The sequence below is a fragment of the Myotis myotis genome, unplaced genomic scaffold (assembly GCF_014108235.1).
Source record: "Myotis myotis isolate mMyoMyo1 unplaced genomic scaffold, mMyoMyo1.p scaffold_m19_p_7, whole genome shotgun sequence".
Lineage (NCBI taxonomy): Eukaryota > Metazoa > Chordata > Mammalia > Chiroptera > Vespertilionidae > Myotis > Myotis myotis.
Window position 1 is genome coordinate 67685634 of NW_023416379.1, and position 21872 is coordinate 67707505.

Here is a 21872-nt window from a genome sequence, read left to right on the forward strand (position 1 = left end):
ATGATATACACACTCAAATATTTCAGTTTGATTGGATCCCTACTGTATATATGATCATTGGCTAGGCATTGAAAGAATAAAAAATCATCAGTAACTAGTCTTTATCTAATTTGCTACCTCCTCTCAACATATTCCCTTGCCCCATCTTCAGTGCCACCAGGGTTCTCATGAAGCCTAGGAAAGGAACTATCAAACTTATTTTTTTAAATATGCTTTTTTATTGATTTTTTAGAGAGAGGGGAAGGGAGAGGGAGAGAGAGAAACATCAATGATGAGAGAGAATTATTGACCGGCTGCCTCCTGCATGCCCCCTACTGGGGATCAAGCCTGCAACCCGGGCATGTGCCCTGACCAGGAATCGAACCAGTGACCTGTTGATCCCTATACTAGGGTTTAAGATCTCTTATCCAGAATACCTATCCAAGCAGCATATCATCTAACCATGGGTAATTAGAAACTACTAGTATCAAGGATTCAGGAAGACAGGAGATTATAGTCCAGGGCGCTCCTAGCAGGCTTCAGGGAACGATATATATCAAGAATATAATTCAGAGACAAGAAACTGAGCTACTGGAAAAGCAGGGGATAACTGGGGGACAAGGGATTGGGGTACGAAGGCTGGGGAGGTCAGGAGTGGGATCCACAGCAGGCCGGATGGCCTGAATGGTCAGAGAGCTCTGCCAGCAGCACTGACTGTTCCAGTTTTGACCACTGCAATCTGCGGATCTAGAGGAATGTGAGAGCATATTATGGAAGTAAATATTCCACACATTTCTTAGTTTAGGGACAAAAAACAGTCTTTAAGGACATCTCTTTTTCTTCTTCTCTTAGTCACAAGTTTGACAGAAACCAGAAACTCTGACTCATTTTGAAAATGACATGAGGACATTGATTGATCCAGGAATCTTTCACACTAATCTCATTGATCTGTGGGATTTCTGAATAGCTTGGATGGACAATTTTTACACAATACTGCCAGTCTCTCCAGGCTAAACTGAGGATCAAGGGCTTTAGCAAAGGGTAGCAGAGTGGTTTGCTTTGAGGTGCAGAAAGCATGGGAGGTTGCATGGAAAGAAGCAATAGCCAATGTTCTGTGCTATGGGGTATGAACTTGGTCTTATTCTGGGGCTCTCATTTAAAAATAAGAGGACAGAAAGTTAGTGAAACTAATACAATTAAATACGCTAAATGATTTTTCCCCCAGAAGTAGCCTGGCAAAGTTATACAAACATTGTAACTCAGGGTGGCAAAATCATCCTCAAATACAAACCAGAGGTGCTTCTTAAGTAAGGAATGAAGTACTGACCCATCACCCAAGTTTGGGCAGGCCTGGCTGACACATCAAAGAGTCAGCATGTGTGAGAATCATGTGTGAATTACAAGTTTACCCCTGACAACACTACAAGCAGAAGCCATAGCAGGTCGTTTCCCTTGGGAAGAGGCCTGGCACATGACTCTTTGCTAAGGGGAAATTCTCAAGATTCCCGATTCTGAGCCAAATAGTGGCTGCCCCCAAATTCATTAACTTGAAGCTCTAACCCCCAGGACCTCAGAATGTGAGAGTATGTGGATACAAGGCCTTTGAAGAGGTAATTAAGTTAAAATGAGGCCTTTAGGGTGGGTCCTGATCCAATCCAATAGATGTACTTATAGGATGACGTCAGGACACGTAGATACTAGGGTTGGGTGCTCACAGAGAACACAGCTAGATGGGGGACACAGGGGAAGGCAGCCATGTGCAAAGCTAAGGAGAGAGCCCCAGGAGAAACCATCTTGGACTTCCAGACTCTAGAATTATAAGAATGTAAGTTTCTGTTGTTTAGGCCACATAGTCTATCTTATTTGTTATGGCAGCTCTAGCAAACTAATACATGTCCCAGGAATTTTTTTGGATTCTCACCCAAGGATAGGTTTTTATTCATTTTAGAGAAAAGAAAAGAAGGGAACAAAAGAGAGAGAGAGAGAGAGAGAGAGAGAGAGAGAGAGAGAGAGAGAGAGAAGAGAGAGAGAGAAAGAGAGAGAGAGAGAGAGAGAGAGAGAGAGAGATTGCCTTCCATATACACCCTACTGGGAATCGATCAAACCACAACCTTTTCATGTACTACTAGACCCTTGGTCGGCAAACTCATTAGTCAACAGAGTCAAATATCAACAGTACAATGACTGAAATTTCTTTTGAGAGCCAAATTTTTAAACTTAAACTATATAGGTAGGTACACTGTTATTAACTTAATTAGGGTACTCCTAAGGCTTAGGAAGAGCCACACTCAAGGGGCCAAAGAGCCACATGTGGCTTGTGAGCCGCAGTTTGCCAACCACGGTACTAGACAATGCTCCAACCCACTGAGCCACTGGGCCAGGGCTCTCCCAATATTTGAGAATAAATGGAATCACAACAGAAAACTAAACTACCCGTAGAGACATTGTGTTAACCCAAATCTCAGTATTTTACTGACTCTGACGTAAACAATGGGGCTCTGAAAGGACAAAACCACCTGTCAGACGTTTTACTGTGTTTTTTAAAAAATAAAACCACAACCATTTATTCACATTCCATGGCATTTTTAGTTGACAAGCTGCTCTATTCTATATAATAAAAGGCTAATATGAAAATTGACCAAACAGTGGAACGACCAGTCGCTATGACATGCACTGACCACCAGGGGGTAGGCACTCAATGCAGGAGCTGCCCCCTGGTGGTCAGTGCACTCCCACAGGGGGAGCACCACTCAGCCAGAAGCCAGGCTCATGGCTGGTGAGCACAGTGGTGGTGGCAGGAGGCCTCTCCTGCCTCTGCCAGCAGTGCTAAGGATGTCCGATTTCCGGCTTAGGATGTTTGATTGCTGGCTTAGGCCCGTTCCCCTAAGCCGTCAATCAGACATCCCCTGAGGGCTCCCGGACTGCAAGAGGGTGCAGGCCGGGCTGAGGGATACACCCCCCCCCTCCACCCAAGTGCACGAATTTTGTTCACCAGGCCTCTAGTGTGTGTGTGTGTGTGTGTGTGTGTGTGTGTGTGTGTGTGTGTGTACATTCTCTTAAAACATCTTTGTCTCCCTCGCTTTGCCCACCTGACTGCCGCACATACTTTGTACTGTACTCTCCTATGGAGACTGTGAGCTCCTAGCAGCCAGCAGCCATCTGCTAAAGTCTTTTCGTGGTAGGGTATACTCATGTTGATTTGTAAAGCAAGATTTGTTACTTAATATCTCACCCATTTAAGGACGTTATTTGGCATCGAATTTCTCATTTTCACCTTTAGAGTAAGGGCAAGGTTTAAATACTGACAAGAAAGAGCTGTTATTTGTACAAGGCTCTCTCTACCACAGAGAAACAACAGGGAATCCTCTCAGGCTGTTAAGCACTGAAAACAGCAGTCATTTACGACTTGGAGCAATTGTCAGCTGGGTGTTATGGTCCTGTTCAAGACCTGGTTCCCACTGTGCCAGGAATCCCAGGTATTGATTTAAGCTATTCTCTTCATCCACATACTCTCCAGCTTTTAAATGGCCCTGCAGTGTCAACCTCAAGGATTGATGATTCTTTCTGACTCCCATTTTCCTTGACATTTTCCCTGCCCTTCTCCTCTGTAGCGAGTGGAAAAGGGAAAAATCAGCACCATTCTTTATGAGTCAATGACATGAGGAGCATCTAACCTTCCTTTCTTGCTAGGAGAGACAACAAAATCCACCCCTGCATGGGCAGCAGACACCTGTAGTCCAGGGATGCTTTGGGCTTTTGCTCCATCAGGGTACTACACACCTTCTGGGATAATAAGAGCTACATTTTTTGAGCTCTTACTATTTGAAACATGCTTGTAAGTTTTACATAGACTATTTAGTTCTCACATTGGCACTATAAAGTACCTTTATCCAATATAATGGAAGAGAAAATTGAGTCACAGAAAAGTCCAGTAACTTATCTAGCATCACCGACCTAACAAGTATTTAAGTCATGACCTGAAGCTCAGTATTCTGCCTAGAGGGCAAGCACACTTACTCTATACCAGGGGGTCCTCTAACTACGGCCCGCGGGCCACATGCAAATACAAATATTGTATTTGTTCCCGTTTTGTTTGTTTTTTTACTTCAAAATAAGATATGTGCAGTGTGCATAGGAATTTGTTCATAGTTGTTTTTTTTTAAACTATAGTCCGGCCCTCCAACGGTCTGAGGGACAGTGAACTGGCCCCCTGTTTAAAAAGTTTGAGGACCCCTGCTCTATACCCTCCACTGCCTTCCCTACTTCCCCAACTACGTCAAGATGGCAATACAGTTCCAGCCTAAAGACTGCTGGTTCTATAAAGGGAAGTAGAAAATTTGCAATTCAAGATGAGTTCAGTTGGTGCCATATTAAGCCTGAGATCCTAGTCAACCAGAAATGTCCAGAACCTTCGGAAATAGGAAACCGAAGTGTAAGTTTGGTACATGAGATATTAAAGAAGGCTATAAACTAGAGTTAAAGCAAAGACTATATGTATATATATATATATATATATATATATATATATATATAACATAATATATATACATAACACATATATACATAATATTTGTATAAAATTTTTGTGAAAAATTTAAAAAGTTCTCTGGGATTTCAGAAAAGAGAAAGATAATTTTTGAATGGAGTTAGGGGCTTGCTTGTCTGGCATTCAGAAAGAGTTGCTAGAGTTGGGCTAGGATTTTGACCTGTGGAGATGGATGAAAAAATAATTCTAGAAGAGGAGGGCATACCAGGTGCCTGAAAAGACCAGCAGAGACAATGAAAAAGAAAAACGCAGCTCCTGCTGTGAAGGAATGACTAGGACACCATTTGTGCAGAATATGGGTATAAATGGAGGGCTAATGAGAGAGTAGAACGGAAATGGAGGGACCTATTTCTGATTATGTCAAAATGGCAAAAAAACAGCGAAATGGCTCTGATTAGTCAAACCAGCTAATGTCCATGACTAAGCCTTTGGTTAAACTAATTGTACATTGAGTCAATGCACTGTAGGGAGTAGTTCAATCAAAATATGTTTCCCCCCAAACCTGCTAATCTCAGTTGCTTGAATTTTTGCACCTAAAATCTTAAAGTCCTACACTCTTGAGAGTCAGAAGAGGCCCTAGAGATTATTTAGAGCACCATTCGGCCTGATGTTTCCTCATGAACACGTCTGAGGAGTTTTGAAATTACAACATTTGCATTGTGTCAAGGACTTCTAATGTCGTTTTTTAATGTAAATGCTAATGAATAGAAGTATTTCAGAACTACAGAGAAAAGCTGTACTTGACTTACTTTATTTAATTTGAAAATTATGGAACTGTTTCATTCTTTGTGAGGAAGAAAATACCTTTGAAATGCTCAAATGATGGTAATCTCCCTACCCTACCTCCCAATGTATTTTTACAATTAAAAATGTATTCTAGGCCCTGGCTGGTGTGGCTCAGTTTGTTGGGCATCGTCCCTTGCACCAAAAGGCTGTCTGCTCTATTCTCTGCAACATGTCCAGGTTGCAGGCTTGATCCCCCGTAGGGGGACATATATATGTGAAAAAAAAAGGATTCTGGTGATATGATATAGAATGCACCTCCAATAATTCTCATAGCTGTTACTTTCAGCAGAATATGCCTATATTTAATTAATATATGTGCCTTTTTTTACCAATCAGGGTATCGATATAATTAATGAATGATTTCATAATTCCAAAAAGCTTTTATTTTTTTCTTTCTCTCTCTAATAGCTGATTAAAACAAAAACAAACAAAACCCTCTGCTTTCTCCAAGTGAAATGCAAATAAGACTCCCAAATGAAGAGTAGGCTGAAGGAAAACTACCTGATCTGGGAATTTTGCCAAACCTTTACTTTAATGAACTTTATGCAGAGATACAGGAAGGACATTATGCTGGAAATGTAGAAATAGACTCAGCATTCTTGGTAGGAATACACGGTAGCCTATAGCACAAAAAGAGTTAATCTGAAATGCAAACTAGAGTTATATTTAATATGCTTTGTTTGCCATTCAACAAGCTTTGTTTTAATGGCCAAGGCAATACTGAAATTGGGTGAGTACTTAAACTTTATTATGGAAGTAAACGAGGCTGCCCTAGAAATCTTCCATTACAGGAAAAATATGCTGTGAGGACTTATTGAATTTCTGACTTTCTTATCCAGAACAATTCTCTACCTGCCTGATATTTTCAGGTAATGGTTCCACAAGATTAAATATGGCCTTCCCCCTTCTAGTAGCAACACCCCAAACAAACTTAAAGTATGTCTTCTTTGCATGTTATAGTTAATGTGCTTTCATTATGCTTAATGTACTTTTAATAGTCTCCTATGGCGAGATGGTGATATTAAATGTGGGAATAAAATATCCATGATACAACCTTGAATTTGCTACAGCGCCTTTTATCTGAGGGCTCAATGCACTTCCCACACATTCTCATTCAGGATCTCCTTGAGGTGTATTATGAGCATTTTATGGTTGAGGACACTGGGGTGTAGACTAAGGGAATCGAGGTCATTGTCAGAGCTCGCACTCAATACAACCTAGAAGCTTCCCCAAGCACGAGGGAGCACTCTCTCCCTCCTGGGCTGCACTGACTTCTTTGGGCCAAAAATTGATTGCATCTTCACTAGTCTTTTCCTTCACGGGATTTCTCTCTTACCTGGACACCATCAGAGGCAGGGATGTAACTTGCCCTTTTAAATGTGTCTGTCACATTTCTGAGGATTTCCACAGACATCAGAAGATCCCCTGCATAGAAATTTTTCCTCTGAGTTAGATCCAACAGTGTCTTGGTCACTTGGGACATCCCGTCACCTGCCAGCATTCGTTGCCCCTTAGCCAGGTGTTCTTTAATCTGGATGGTCAAAAAAAAACACAACAGAATAAATATCAGAATCTTCATTACTATTTCTCTGCAGATCTTCATCCAACAAATAAACTTCAATTGGAGACTCAGCTTTAACATAGCTTTGCAACACTTAGGGGGATTTCAAAACTGCACATTGTGTGTGTCCCACATTCGATGAATATTCAGCATGCAGAAACTAATGAGAGTATATACCTTACACTTGGGCAGGCTTGACAGACTTGCTTTTATCTTGTTCTCAGAGCACACAATTCAACACGTTGGAGAAAGTGTGTATTAGCTTAGGTTTTTAACTGAAGTAGAAATAAAAAATTACTTTTGCATGTGGTAAACAGGAAGACAGTTTAGTAAGGTGTGGTCAAGAAATTTAGAGACAGGAAATTATAAATACTTCAAGATTTCCAGTTTTATTAACATGCCAAGCTTAATTTTTGCCTTACCTCTTAAAATAAACATATCTTTCTATAGTAGCAAAATTAAGTTGTCACAAGGACATTTTAGCTTTAGAACATATCTATAACTTTAGAGATCTACTATGACATGACTGAAAGCTAGATTATTTTAGCTTTATTTTATTTTGTTTATTTTTTGAATATATTTTATTGATTTTTTTTATAGAGAGAAAGGGAGAGGGAGAGGGATAGAGAATTAGAAACATTGATGAAAGAAAAACATCGGTCAGCTGCCTCCTGCACACTCCCCACTGGGGATGTGCCGGCAACCAAGGCACATGCCCTTGACTGGAATCGAACCTGGGACCCCTCAGTCCACAGGCCAAAGCTCTATCCACTGAGCCAAACTGGTCAGGGCTTAGCTTTATTTTAAAAAGAAATAAACTCTAACAACAAAAATAAAACAATAACAACAAAAACAAACAAACAACAAAAAAAAAATACCCCAAAACTCTCAGCTAGGTCTTCAGCAGCAAAACAAACTATTAAGATGCAAGGCTTAGCCCAGCTGGTGTGGCTCCGTGGTTGAGCATGGATTTATGAACCAGGAGGTTAAGGTTTCAATTTCTAGTCAGGGCACATGCCTGAGTTCCAGGGTCTATCCCCAGGGGAGGGCAAGCAGGAGGCAGCCAATCGATGATTATCTCTCATCATTGATGTTTCTATCTCTCTCTCCCTCTCCCTACCTTTTGGAAATCAATAAAAAATATATTTTTTAAAAAGATGCAAGGCTTAAATTAGTCTGATGGCCAGAGAAATATGCTGTCAATTTTCATATTTGCTTATCTCATAGTTCAAGGGAAGAAAAACATCTTATAGCATGAAAGAATAGTAATGTTAGAGAGGGTAAAGTGATAGCAAGGATCCACCATACTTTTCTTTGTTTCCTAAAAGGTTAATGCTTATAAACTCATTGCTAAATTTGTGATAAAATTAATGTATCAAAAGTTCATGAAATAATCAAGAACTAACACACCAGAGAAATGCTGAACTAGAAAGGGTAACCTGTAATAATTGTAATGATCAATTTCCCATTAAGATTCATGCCAACAAGTCCTGTAAATCATGACAATCAATCTGAATTAATCCCCAAAGTTAGAAGTTTTCAAAAACATGTATTTTAAAAAAAAAAAAATCTTGCCATTTCAGATATTTTACTTTTCTTTAGTCTCTAAAACTCTGTCTAAAAATATTTTGGTAAAATAAAAATCTTTAGACATACTTTATTTCCATTACTATGCTAAAAGACAACCTATTTATGTAGTTTATTTCTTTCCATTTTTTTCTCTTATTTATCTCCTGTCTCTCCTCAGTGGCAGCCAACCATTGATTAAAACCCAAAGGATTGGTATGATCAATGATCAGCCCTTGACTATCTCTTCTCTAATTTATTGATAAATATTTGCAACTTGCTGTTCAGGTCATGCGTTTCATAAGTTCATGTGTTTGCACCGGTGATCCTGCCCCCTCTCTTATATCAACTCATGTTTATGCACCACTCAGATTTAGTATTGGCTCTTCTAAATATTTAAACAGAGTTAACTCCCTTCTAGGCACTATCCTCTGATACATCACTGTATCACACTGAATTGTAATCATTTTTTCATATGTCTTTCTGCCCCAGTAGTCCTTCTGAACCTTTGAGTAGGTTCCATGACTTAGAATATAGCACCATAAAATCTGTTAGAGTTAATTAAAGTTTTACGCCTTAACTATACCTTTGTGATATAATGCAATGGATGGTCTTTGAAGCCAGCAGTGCCCAGGTTTTTATTTAAACTTTGCAACTTATCATTCTTACAATTGAATCCATAGGAGACTCAGATAGCACGTCTCCTCTGAGATTTGAAAACTATGCCTATCTCGTTAAAATATTTAAATATCATTTTTCTTAATTTAAATGAAATCACACAAGCCTAAGATAATTAGCACAAGCTACTGAATAGCAGAAAACCTTCTGTGTGCCCTACATGATCCAGTTCCTGGGGACACCTACCCCCTCATTCACTGTGCTCTCGTCACTCTGGTCATTTTTTAAATATATATATATATATATATATTATTGATTTCAGAGAGGAAGGGAGAGGGAGAGAGAGATAGAAACATCAATAATGAGAGAGAATCATTGTTGGCTGCCTCCTTCCCAAAACCCAAGGAATGTGCCCTTGACAGGAATCAAACCCGAGACCCTTCAGTCCACAGGCTGACGCTCTATCCACTGAGCCAAACCCGCTAGGGCACTCTGGTCTTTTTGATCTTCCTTAAGCACATGCCTGTCTCAGAGCCTTTGCACTGGCTTTTCCTTTTGCCTGGACCAGTTTTCCCATAGAGATCCATGTTTTTTTTTTTATCACTTCCTCTGAGAGTCCTTACCTGACTCCCTATCAAATATGATACCATGGCCATTCATCTTACCCTCCCTCATTGTGCTGAAGTTTTCCTGCCATTGTGCCATAGTTTTCCATCTATTTCTTCACTTATTTTTTTACATACCCTCCCCCCACGCCATCCTATATAATAAAGCAGTAATATGCAAATTGACCACCACACCATAGCACAAGATGGCCACCCCCATGTGGGGATAAGATGGCCTCCACAAGATGGCTGGCAGGGGAGGGCAGTTGTGGGTGATCAGGCCACCAAAGGAGGACAGTTAGGGGCAACCAGGCCAGCAGGGGAGGGCAGTTGAGGGGACTAAGCCTGCAGGGGAGGGTAGTTAAGGGTGACCAGGCCTGCAGGGGAGGGCAGTTGGGGGTGACCAGGCTGGCAGGGGAAGGCAGTTATGGGTGACCAGGAATCAGGGGAGGGAGGGCAGTTGTGGGGGACCAGGCCAGCAGGGGAGGGCAGTTGGAGGAGACCAGCCCAGCAGGGGAGGGCAGTTGGGGGCAACTGGGCCAGCAGGGGAGCAGTTAGGCATTGACCATGCTGGCAGGGGAGTGGTTAGGGGGTGATCAGGCTGGCAGGCAGAAGCGGTTAGGGGCAATCAGGCAGGCAGGCAGGTGAGCAGTTAGGAGCCAGCAGTCCCGGATTGTGAGAGGGATGTCCAACTGCTGGTTTAGGCCCGATCCCAAATAGCGGTTGGACATCCCTCGAGGGGTCCCAGATTGGATAAGGTGCAGGCTGGGCTGAGCGACAACCCCCCCCCCAGTGCACGATTTCATGCACCAGGCCTCTAGTTAGAATATAAGCCTTGTGAAGAAAGAGACTTTATCTGTATTGTTTACTCCTACAGTCCCAGCACCTAGAGGATATACACAATATATTAAACAAATTAATTGAATAAATAAAGCAATCAATCAAAATCCTTCTATGATCATGTTAGATTAAGTGAGGCACACTTGAAAGTTGCCTTAACTCGCTCATCAGCACAGCCCATGGCAAACACTGGTATCAAATAGTATGAGAAATACCTGGCTTAAAGAGACAGTGCAGCTTCTAGGCTTGAAACTGTCTGGTTCAGTAGGTAGAGTACAGAAAGTTTTAAAGTGAAGTGAAGTTAATTGGGTCTACCCTAAAAAATGTCATCATAGTCGGCTTTCAGTTTTGTGCTGACAATGCAGAACCCAGTTGTGATGCTCAAGGCACAGAGGACTTAAATGGTTCTCCATTAGGAAGAGATAGCATGGCTGTTGAAATAAACAGCCTCTGACTACTTCACATCAGCTCTGTATCTACTTTGGCAACAAGTATGCATGCCTGTGAGGGATCTAATTTGCTCAGATTTCTAATACATCCTTTCTTTCAAACAAAAGCACCACAGCACTAGAATCTTAAGGAATAAAACATTTAGAAACATTTTCTGTTTGCAATAAAAATAGTACACAAGGCACTGGGTGGCTCAGCTAACCAGAGATAGGAAAGCAGTCTTTCACTTCTGGGTCAACATCAAATGTGGCCCCCATCAGTAGTAAATCAACGTCATTGCCATCTGACAGCTGCTTAGCAGGCTTATTCAGAATGAGTTGTTCTCAGTCTAGCTCTTTGCAAACAGGTGCCAAATCACAACACCAACCCTCACAAATGGCATTAATTTGCATCTTTCCTGGCATTGTTGGTGGAAAGAACCCAGAACAAATACCTTGAAATAGCTGTACACACTAGTGTAGACTATTGGTAGCAATTATAATGTGTACCAAGACTGTTCAGCTAAGATAGATATCCATCCAGAACATACTTGGTTGATTAAAAATCCCAGTTTCTTGATTTTCCTTACACAATACAAGTGCACTGTAAAAGGTCCTTTCCATAAAACATGCCTACTTTTTCCTAGAATGAAAAATACAGGTTTTATTTGCACGTCTATTTTTCTCTTTTCTGGATCATGAAGAAGTAATTAGAATTCAGATTGAGTTTGTTCAAATTACTTTTTTCTCTGTTTCAAATTGCCCTTTATTCATGTTTTACCTCTCTTCCTTTGTTCCTATCTCTATGCTATATAACTCTAGGGTTATACAATTTGAACCCCATCCAACCTTTCTTCTACAATCCTTCCCTTTCTCAAAAGTATGGCCTGATATTGTATATCTTATTTAAATACCAACTTTTCATGTTGCTATTCCCTTTCAACTATTGTGTTCTTCCTGATTCTCTTCAAAATAAAAATCAGAAGTATGAAATCTGATTTGAACCCAACTATTTATCTCCTAAATATTCTCTCTGAAAATCTTACTAGTACATTATATTTATAGAGCAAATAGAATCTAAAATCTGGATTTAGATTGTGGTTCTACTATTTATGACATAGGACCACTGGCTAAACTATTTGCCTTTTTCATAGCATCATTTGATCTGTCTATAAAAAGAAGCAAACATCATCACATGGTTGTTATAATGGGTGACTGCAAGATAGAGGTTAAAAGTGGACACTCAGAGACTTCCCCTTCTTTTCTTCCCATTTTTAATTTCTAATTCCTCTAAATACATTTAAGTTTTAAAACAACCATTGGAGGTGTTACAATTACCCATATTTTGCAGATGAAAAAGTAGAGGCTTAGCATAGTGAACTGCACTCTCCAGAATTGTCTAGCCCTAAATTGTTCCATGATTTGAGCTTCAGTGGTTTGATTGTAGAATCCATGCTCTTAACTACCACCTGCTTAGCTCAGGTTTTATATACTGCATTTGTTAGAAACTGTCAAGATGCTTAAATATTTAAAAATAATTTTAAACCACATTTATTTCAAGGAGCCATTAAATCTTTTTCATATATAGAAAGAATATGAGAAGCAAGAGAATTGAAGCAACTTGCCAGGCAGTTGAGATAGTGCCAATTATTTGAGTAGTGGTTATTATTTTGGAATATAATGTATAAAGGCTACTAAAGCCAATTACCAATCAATATCTATGTAAAAATTGTGTAGGTAGTTTTCCACAAGTAGACAGAAAAGTCCCCCAGGATAAATCAAGGATTCTATTTCAATTGGGTCATATTTTATAATTCTCTTAATTTAGTTACTGAAATAGCTCAGAAAGGTTTAATAATTTAAATATTTCCTTTAGAATTATAATTGCCAGTGATTATGTCTGCTCAGCTTGCAGTATTCAGTTAGTATTTTTGCTCCAAAGGACAAGCCTTAAAGTGTCTGTGTCATTCACATTTAATACTGTTGACAAGATCTCTAGTGAAAAAAGAAAACTGACATCTAAAAATAGTGCTTTTTATAGTCCTTGCTCTTTATGTGGAGAGATTCAGTGAGGGTCATGGTTTAAAGAGTAGGTTTGTTTCTGAAAAAAACTTATTCTTTTCACTTTATGCCTCCTACTGCCAGTTACAGTTACCTCTCTTGTGTGAGTCCTAAAAAAAAAAAAAAAAAAGTAAATTGCAGCCACTGTGTAAATGACACAGTTTAAACTTCATATACTTGTATATTATTTTCAGCATCAACTCCTACAGTCCATCTGTAAGGTATATAAAAGGCTCTCACAGCTCTTCGTGGCTTCAATTAAAAGATAATTATACAAGAAACCTCTTTTCATAAAGCAATGATCTAAATATACATCTTTTGCTTCGGTTCAAACCTCTGTCATTTTCTAAGACCAGCGTCACTCACTAGATGATGATATTAAATTATTTGCAGGCCTATCTGGTGTCACCAGGAAAGAAAGATATCACTCTGTATGGAAAAGAAAGTGTACCCTTTGTTCTAATAGATAAGTAGTTCTTAACCTCCCCCACATTTGATATACAGAGCTTGTGTGCATCCTGGAGCTGTCCTAGGGTTAAGAGTTCAAATTCGAGAGACAATGCTATAGATTTAGTCCATAATTCCCCGGGATACATTGTATGCGTTTTGCAAAAAAGCTCAGGATAAATAGCATTTGGCCATAGGGCATTGGCTATCCCAGTGTTTTGCCCCAGGGCTTCCTGAAGTGAGGATTGCAAGGTGTTGCTATGAGAATAAACTGAGTCTTGAAGAAAAATGATGAAGAAAAAAAACCAAAAACTGAGCCAGATATAGTGTGCTTATTTCCCCGGAAAGCCTGGAAATTTCCAAATTAAGAATGAGAACATAGTAAATTTACCTACCCAGTAAAATCTAGAAATAGCTTTAATTTCAGAGTTTTTGGCTAGAATCAGTGAAAAGTGCAATTCCTGAGCAAAGGACATAATTAGGTGAGATTTCTCTTCCTAATATCAAATAGAGCTAGAAGTTCTTATTCATATTCTGAGCCAGGGGGTAGAACTGGAGCATCCTCCATGAGCTCAAAGCAGTAGAGTGTTCCCAGCCAGCACCCAGACTTTTAGGAACCTTCTCAATGGGCGGCAGAGCATTCAGTAACCCAGTATTTCCCCAAGAGCTTTTCACTTCTATTTCCATTACTTGAGTTTTCTAGTTCCAGGGATATTGCATCAGTCAGAATGGGCTAAGTTATGCTGTGAGGACAAGCAATCCCAAAATCTCAGGGCCTAAAAATAATAAAAATTTATTTCTCACTCAGAGCACATACTCAACCCAGGTCATTCTGGAGGCTCTGTATATCAGAGTGATTCAGCCGTTTGGGATGATCAGTGAAAGATTTTGCACTGGCAATGACATTCTCAGGCATGACACCACAAAGCTCACTTCCATACACAACCAATGAGCACATGTGGACAGATAGTCACATGCCTTCAAGGGTAAAAAACCACAATCCTCCCATATGCCCAGGAGAGGAAAATGAGATACCATCTAATGATAATAATACGTCTTGTGATGGTATAGAGCTGGCTAACGTTCATTTAACTTCTTTGCATCCACCAAAAGTTTACTTTTTAAAATTATTTTTTTACATATTACTTCTTTGCATTTATTTACCAAACTAGAACCCTAAATGACATCTGCCACATGCTTCTTAAACTTCAATGTGCATTTGAATAGCAAAGGGAACTTCCAAAATGAAGATTCTGACTAGGTAGATCTGAGACCGGGGCTGAGTTTCTACATGTCTAACAAGCTCCCTGGTGCTGCTGACACTTCTGGTCTCAGAAAACACTCTGGCTCTACCAAATGCCTTTTTTTTTTTTTTTTTTGCACCTGCATCCAAGTAGCTCTACTTTTGCTAGAGAAAAAAATCACAACTAAAATGACTAGCTGTACTCTAAGTTCTTTATTTCAAACCTCAGTACAATATAAATTTGGCAACCCCCCAGACCCACCTACCTCAAGCTTACCTTCCTCATTTCAGAAAATGACATCACCATCAGTGAAATATGCTCATTCAATATTAATCAAGGATACCATCACCTCTCACCTGGATTACTGTAGCAGGCTTCATGTGTTCCTATTCTACCATCCTACGGTCCATTCTCCATAGAATAACCATAGACCCTCTTTTAATTAGATTGAATCACATCAGTCCTCTACTGTAAATTGTTTCCCTTTGCACTAAGAATAAAATCCAAACTCCTAGCAAAGGCTCCTAAGGCACAGAATAATTTTTTCCTTACCTAGTTTTCCAGACTCATCTCATGACAACCTATTTTTAGTTCACTACTCTGGCCACTGGATCATCTTGCCCTTCCTTAAAGACCCCAAGACTTTTCCATATGCTATTTTCTCCAAATGGAATGTACTCTCATTCCCTGACAAACTCATTCTCTCCACTCTTTGCATATCTAAATCCACCTCATCTTTTGGGTCAGACTTTTAAAGGGCATTTCCTCATAGCCACCTCACTGACTATTTTTTTTTTTAAACCTAAAGCAGTCCCCAAACATTATTTCCTATGTCGGCACTTTGTTAATTTATATATATTAGAGTTTGTAATTATTTTCACTCTTTTCTTGTCTACTTTATTTTGCATTTGTTTTAAGTGTCACTTTCAAGTTGCACCCTTGTGTAACTGCACTGTACTGCACAGAGTTAAAGCTCAGTGAATATCTGTATAATAAATTAGTGGGTAGATAAAAGGATGGATGAATGATTGAACAATATTATACACTTTCCCTTATAATATTATTTTTTACTTTGGCATTTTGCAAAATATAATTCTCTGTACAAGAATATTCTATTAAATCATCCAATGAATAAGTTCCAAATCAGTGAATTTTAATGGCTAAAGCTAATTCTAACACTTCTTCTATTTAGTCACAATAAATACACAACTGAGAGAAGCTTAAAAAATCTCCTGGGTTTGTGTTATAATCAGTAATATGTTATATGAGTTTCTTTTTTAAAATGAGGAAAAATAAGCATAACTGTTAGAAGTATTTCATTATATATCTATACCATAGACTCCCTTAAAATTCCCTAGGAAATAGTATTATATGTATCTAAAGATTTTTTCTTTTTTATAATAAAGCCAAAATTTATTGGTTTAATGGAATGGAATAATTCATGTAAGGTCAATTAAAAGTATATATGTAAATTACTAAAAAATCATAATGTTCTAGAGCAGTGGTTCTCAACCTTCCTAATGCCACGACCCTTTAATACAGTTCCTCATGTTGTGGTGACCCCCAATTTCATTGTTACAAATTGAACATAATTAAAGCATAGTGATTAATCACAAAAACAATATGTAATTATATGTGTTTTCCGATGGTCTTAGGCGACCCCTGTGAAAGGGTCGTTCGACCCCCAAAGGGGTCACAACCCACAGGTTGAGAACCGCTGTTCTAGAGCATCAGAGAGCTACGAATGAAATAGACTAATTTCCAGAAAGAGGAGATCCTTTCAGAGGTAAGCCAACAATTTCAGCTGGTTTCTTTTTTTTTTTCCTTTGGGAATGTTTGCTAAATCTGGACAGGAGTGAGGAGAAGGTGTAAACCAGGCAGAGGCTCATTAGAGCAGAAAGAGAAACTTTTTCGGTTGGCAAAGGCTGGAGAAATATACGAGAAATGTAAGGGTCCCTAAAGATCTTGCTGGGACTTTTCTCCAAAAGACATTTGTTGAGTTTTTGAAATATGTAGGAAGCTGAGGAATTATGATGAAAACTTTTCAGCCACAGAATGTAATTTTCTCCATCCTTGTAAACAGGCATTTGACAATAAATGCCTAGTGAGAAGAGTCCTGCTTTAAGCAACCAGCTGGACTTCTCCTTAAGCTATTTGCAGCATTTGAAGTTACCAAGGCAGAAAGCCGGGGCACTGAGCTGGGAACTTTTGTAGAGCAAAGCTGAATCTTCTACAGGTTTTCAGGGTTGATGGGACGGGTACACATGGGCTCTCCATCCAAAAGACACGATGGTAAAAGGGATGAAGTAAATGTATTTTCACTAAAACTTCAAAACAGCTTTGACTCAGACCAATTCTTGCCTGTATTGAAGTATCAGCTCTCACTGTATTTAGACAACCAAGGAAAGGAGGAATGCTTCTTGGTGGACATGAACATTGTCTGAAGTCCCGACAATTATTTGATATGAGTGACATTCAACAAAAAATTACTAGTTGTGCCAGATGATGTAACTGACAAAACAAACAAAAAATCTGGTTTATAGATTATCCAGGTATTAGACTTAGCTGTTAGGGTATTAAAATGACTATGGTTAAAATGTTAAGGAAAACAGAAGGGGAAAAAGACAAAATAGAATTTGTCTATTTTTTTTTTAAATATATTTTATTGATTTTTTACAGAGAGGAAGGGAGAGAGATAGAAAGTTAGAAACATCGATGAGAGAGAAACATCGATCAGCTGCCTCCTGCACATCCCCACTGGGGAAGTGCCCGCAACCCAGGTACATGCCCTTGACCGGAATCGAACCCAGGACCTTTCAGTCCGCAGGCCGACGCTCTATCCACTGAGCCAAACCGGTTTCGGCAGAATTTGTCTATTTTTAATTTTTTTTTTTTTTGAGAATTTTAAAAGAGTTGGAAGCTTAAAAAAAAAAAAAGAATGTATATTCTAGATCAAGAGTTAGTGACCTACAACCTGTGGGCCAAACCCAACCTACTGCCTGGTTTTGCATGTTTTACTGAAATACAGCCTTAGTTACTTATAGTCTATGAGAGATCTTTTGATAAAACAGCAGAGTTAAGTAGTTAGGACAGACACTATGGTGTATAAACTCTAAAATATTTATCCTGTCCTTGACATATATGGTGAACTTTGACATATGAATTGTTTGAGACTATCAAGATTTAAACAAAACCTTCCTTCCAAATATCTATATTTTTCCATTAGCTACTTCAGGGCAGATAGCATTCAATAACTGTGAAGTATTATTGTTTGTTGAACAATTAGTGAACTCATAGTTTTATTCAGGATCATATGTTAAAAACAACTTTGAAACTGTGATGTTGAACTCAGATCCTCAAACCTCAAACTTGTGATCCTAAATAAAATTGCAAGTATTTTATTTATTTTAAAGGAAATAATGTTTTTCAACTTTTCTTTGGCATTCATGGGTTTTGCAATGATTATCTGAAAGTGAGGACTCTGAAAAACTTTGGAATATGTCAACAAGAATACACAGGCACTCAAGTGCTATGCTTTGTGTATGATATTTAAAACAAGGGTAGCCACTTTTTGTCATGGAGGGCCATGTAATTACAAATACATGTATACAGATGCCAAACTAATATTGTGATTAGTGATAATAATAGCTCAGACTTCTTTGAATGTGTACTATGGTAAAAATTGGTATATGTTACATTTGCTTTTATTGATTTCAGAGAGGAAGAGAGAGGGAGAGAGAGAGAGAAACATCAGTGATGAGAGAGAATCATTGATCAGCTGCCTCCTGCACATTCATACAAGAGATAGAGCCTGAAACCCCGGCATGAGTCCTGACTGGGAATCAAACCATGACCTCCTGGTTCATTGATTAACACTCAACCACTGAGACACATTGGCTGGGCACAATTCCATTTAATTGGCCTTCTGTGACCTCCCATTGGTATTTTTTAAGAACGCTAATGCAATTATAATGTTCAGCTAAGGTTAACAAATTACTGATCTAGCTTTCTTCTCCTAGCTTTACCGATCACTTGCTGTATTCCAGTCATACTGCACTACAGAAAGCTTGCAGAACAAGTAACTCCTGACTCTCAGGCTCACTTACTTCAACTTAATTGATGGATATTTCAAAATTAAAATCAGCTGCTGCTGGACCATAGTACTGGGTTATTTGTTTCTTAATTGCTCATTTAAAACAAACTAACAAAACAAAATAAAACAATGGCCCTGGCCAGCGTGACTTGGTTGAGCCTTCAATTCCAGATCAGGGTATATGCCCAAGTTTCAGGCTCCATCCCCAGGAGGGAGCTTGCAGGAAACAGCCCTTGGATGTTCCTCTTTCCCTCCCCATTCCTCTCTCTTTAAAGTCAATAAAAACATATTTAAAAAATTACACATATTTTTGGCTCTAAGTGTTTGTCATAAACAAAACTATGGTGACTACTGTTTTCTTTCTTCTAAATAAGCTGCAGTAATAAAATGCATTGTCCTCTTTTAGGCAAGGTGCTGGGATTTGTACAATGAGGTGGCGGCCAAAAATGCATGTGATACACGAAGTGTTTTGTTGCAGTGGAGCAAAATTCCCCTGAAAGGTAGAAAAGATGAAGAGAACACAAAGCAAACCTATTATCTTTGTTTCTCTCTCTGATTCTCTCTTCCCCTTCTCCCTTGCTCCACCCTCACCCTCACGCCTCCACCCTCACGCCCAGATTTACTATCTTTATCTCTCTCTCCTAATGAACCACCATAAAAGTAGAAGAAAAAAGGAGAAACAAAAACCTTAAACCAGGATTCAAGCTCCTTGACATCTCTTCCCATAAAGTCAAACCTTCAATGACTAGGTAGATTATTGCTCCAACTCCTGTCTTTAAAACGTTTGTTAAACGAAAGGTTGAAAACAGAAACAGGTTTTAAGGAACAACTTAAAAGAGAACATCTATAACCAACTATTCACATTTCCATGTGAAGAAACCTCTATTAGTATATTATCTTTGCTTTTTCTCAGTCCCCATCACTCACTCCACTCAGGGGAGGACTTACCTGTCTGATTAATCTAGGAGAAAGCATTAGCATACCTGGTTTAACTCCTTTTGCTTTAGACAGCTGGCTACCTGTCAAGGGCATACATTCTGCCAGTTCCATTAGTCTGCCATTTCTCGCACCTGTGTGTGTGTGTGTGTGTGTGTGTGTGTGTGTGTGTGTGTGTGTGTGTAAAAGAGGCAGTATGAGAGAATAAGAGAGAGAGAGAGAAGAAGGAGAAATAGGAGAAAGAGGAGGAGGAGGAGATGAGGAGGGGAAGGAGGAGGAGAAGGAGGAGAGGAAGGAAGAAGGAGGAGGAGGAATAGAGAAGGAAAAAGAGGAGGGGGTGAGGAAGAGGAGGAAGAGAAGCAGCTGCCTGTGATTGTCCAGGTGTACCAGAAACAAGGTGGGTCCGTTTATTTAATTTCAGAGAAGGCTGGCCCACTTGGCCACAGAATTCAGCCATTTTCTCAAAACAGCTTTATAAGTAACAAGTGTTCTTAATTTGCTGGACTACTGTGCCTAGTTCCCAACAGGTTTTGATATTATTTCTACCTTGTCTGCTATAAAATTTAGAAAATGGCCTCGAGTATAAAATGAAACACTAACATGTGGAAAAATATAAAATTTTCAATAATCCCACTATATTTAATACTTTATGTCTCTATCCTCAATTTTTAAAATTGTGTGCATTTGTTTGTGGTTTGTCTTTTTTATAAAGAAAAGCTGGATCACAGTGTCTACTTTTGTATCTTTTTTAAAAACATGTTCTTATTGATTTCAGAGTGAGTGGGGGAGAGAGAGAGAGAGAGAGAGAGAGAGAGAGAGAGAGAGAGAGAGAGAGAGAGAGAGATCCATGAGAGGAAAACATTAATGGGCTGCTTCCTGCACATCCCCTACTGGGGATCAAGCCCACAACCTGGGCATGTGCCCTGACCAGGAATCAAACCAGCAACCTCCTGGTGTATGGGACGATGCTCAACCAACTGAGCCATGCTAGCCAGGCTAATTTTATATCATATAAGGTTTCCAAACAAACTTTATGATTATTAGCTTATTGAAATCTCTCTGAAATTACCAAATAATTTCATAAAGAAATGTCACCATTTCTAAACATTTTCGGACTAGGAAAATTTCACATGATGGGTAACACTTATTAAATTCATGTGGTTAAAATTAATAAACATTAAGTCTGGTGTATCACCTTCTCAGAAACTCCAGCTGCTGGTCTCTTCCTACTGTTAAGAAAAGTGGCAGAGTCATTCTTTATACAGCATGCACATAATCTCTAGTATATGGTTAGCATTGTTAGGCACTAGAGAATTAAGATTAAAAAAACATGGTTTCTGTCCTCAAAGAATTCAAACAAAATATCAATACAACATATTAGTGATTTTTATATATTAAACTGATTAATGACCCCATTTTGGCTATCTCAATTGATTTATCATTATAAAACCTCATAGAACAGACTCAACTAATATTTGCTGGTGATAAAATGTTATTTAAAACTTATTCTATTGCTATATATTAATAAAATATGTATGTAAATATTTTAATCTATATATGTGTGTACTTATATTGTAATTCACATGTGAAAGAATTGGAAAACATTGATCTACCTATCCTATATAATAAAGAGCTAATATGCTAATTAGACCGAACAACAGAACAACTGTCTGGATGACCTTCTGGATTAACCTGGGGCTGTGAGGGCCGAGCCCCTCGCATGAATTTCATGCATCGGGCCTTTAGTTTTAAATAATTCTCTGAAGTGGGTGACATTTAATGAGCTTCATAAATATAGAGGTGCAAGAAGTCCCTTAAGGAAAATTGAAAAAATCTATGCATCCATCCATTCATCCATCCATCTACCTGCCTAGCTATCTACCTACCTAAACTACCTACCTACTCATCCATCCACATTGAATGTATTTTTTAGATATCCAGTTCAAGTTAGTAATATGTTGAGTTCTAAAAGTGTACTGTTATTAATATATATTTTATATCACATGGTTTCATTTATATATGGAATCTAAAAATAATAAAAACTACTGAACAAAAAACAAAACAAAAACAAATTCATAGAAACAGAGACCAAAGGTTGCCAGAGGGGAGAGGATTCGGGGATGGGTAAAAATGTTAAGAGAAATACCGTCAATAATGTGATA

At 38.8% G+C, this 21872-nt stretch overlaps 1 protein-coding gene across 2 annotated transcripts in view; it reads right to left on the reverse strand.

Annotated features, from left to right (window-relative positions):
• The window catches only part of ADGRB3 (adhesion G protein-coupled receptor B3), a 689753-nt gene that overhangs the window by 363016 nt on the left and 304865 nt on the right, over window positions 1–21872 (reverse strand). For both annotated transcript variants that reach the window (XM_036318196.1, XM_036318195.1), the window contains one exon: window positions 6648–6842. In XM_036318196.1, the coding sequence (XP_036174089.1) occupies window positions 6648–6842 (195 nt within the window). The remainder of the gene's footprint in view (window positions 1–6647; window positions 6843–21872) is intronic.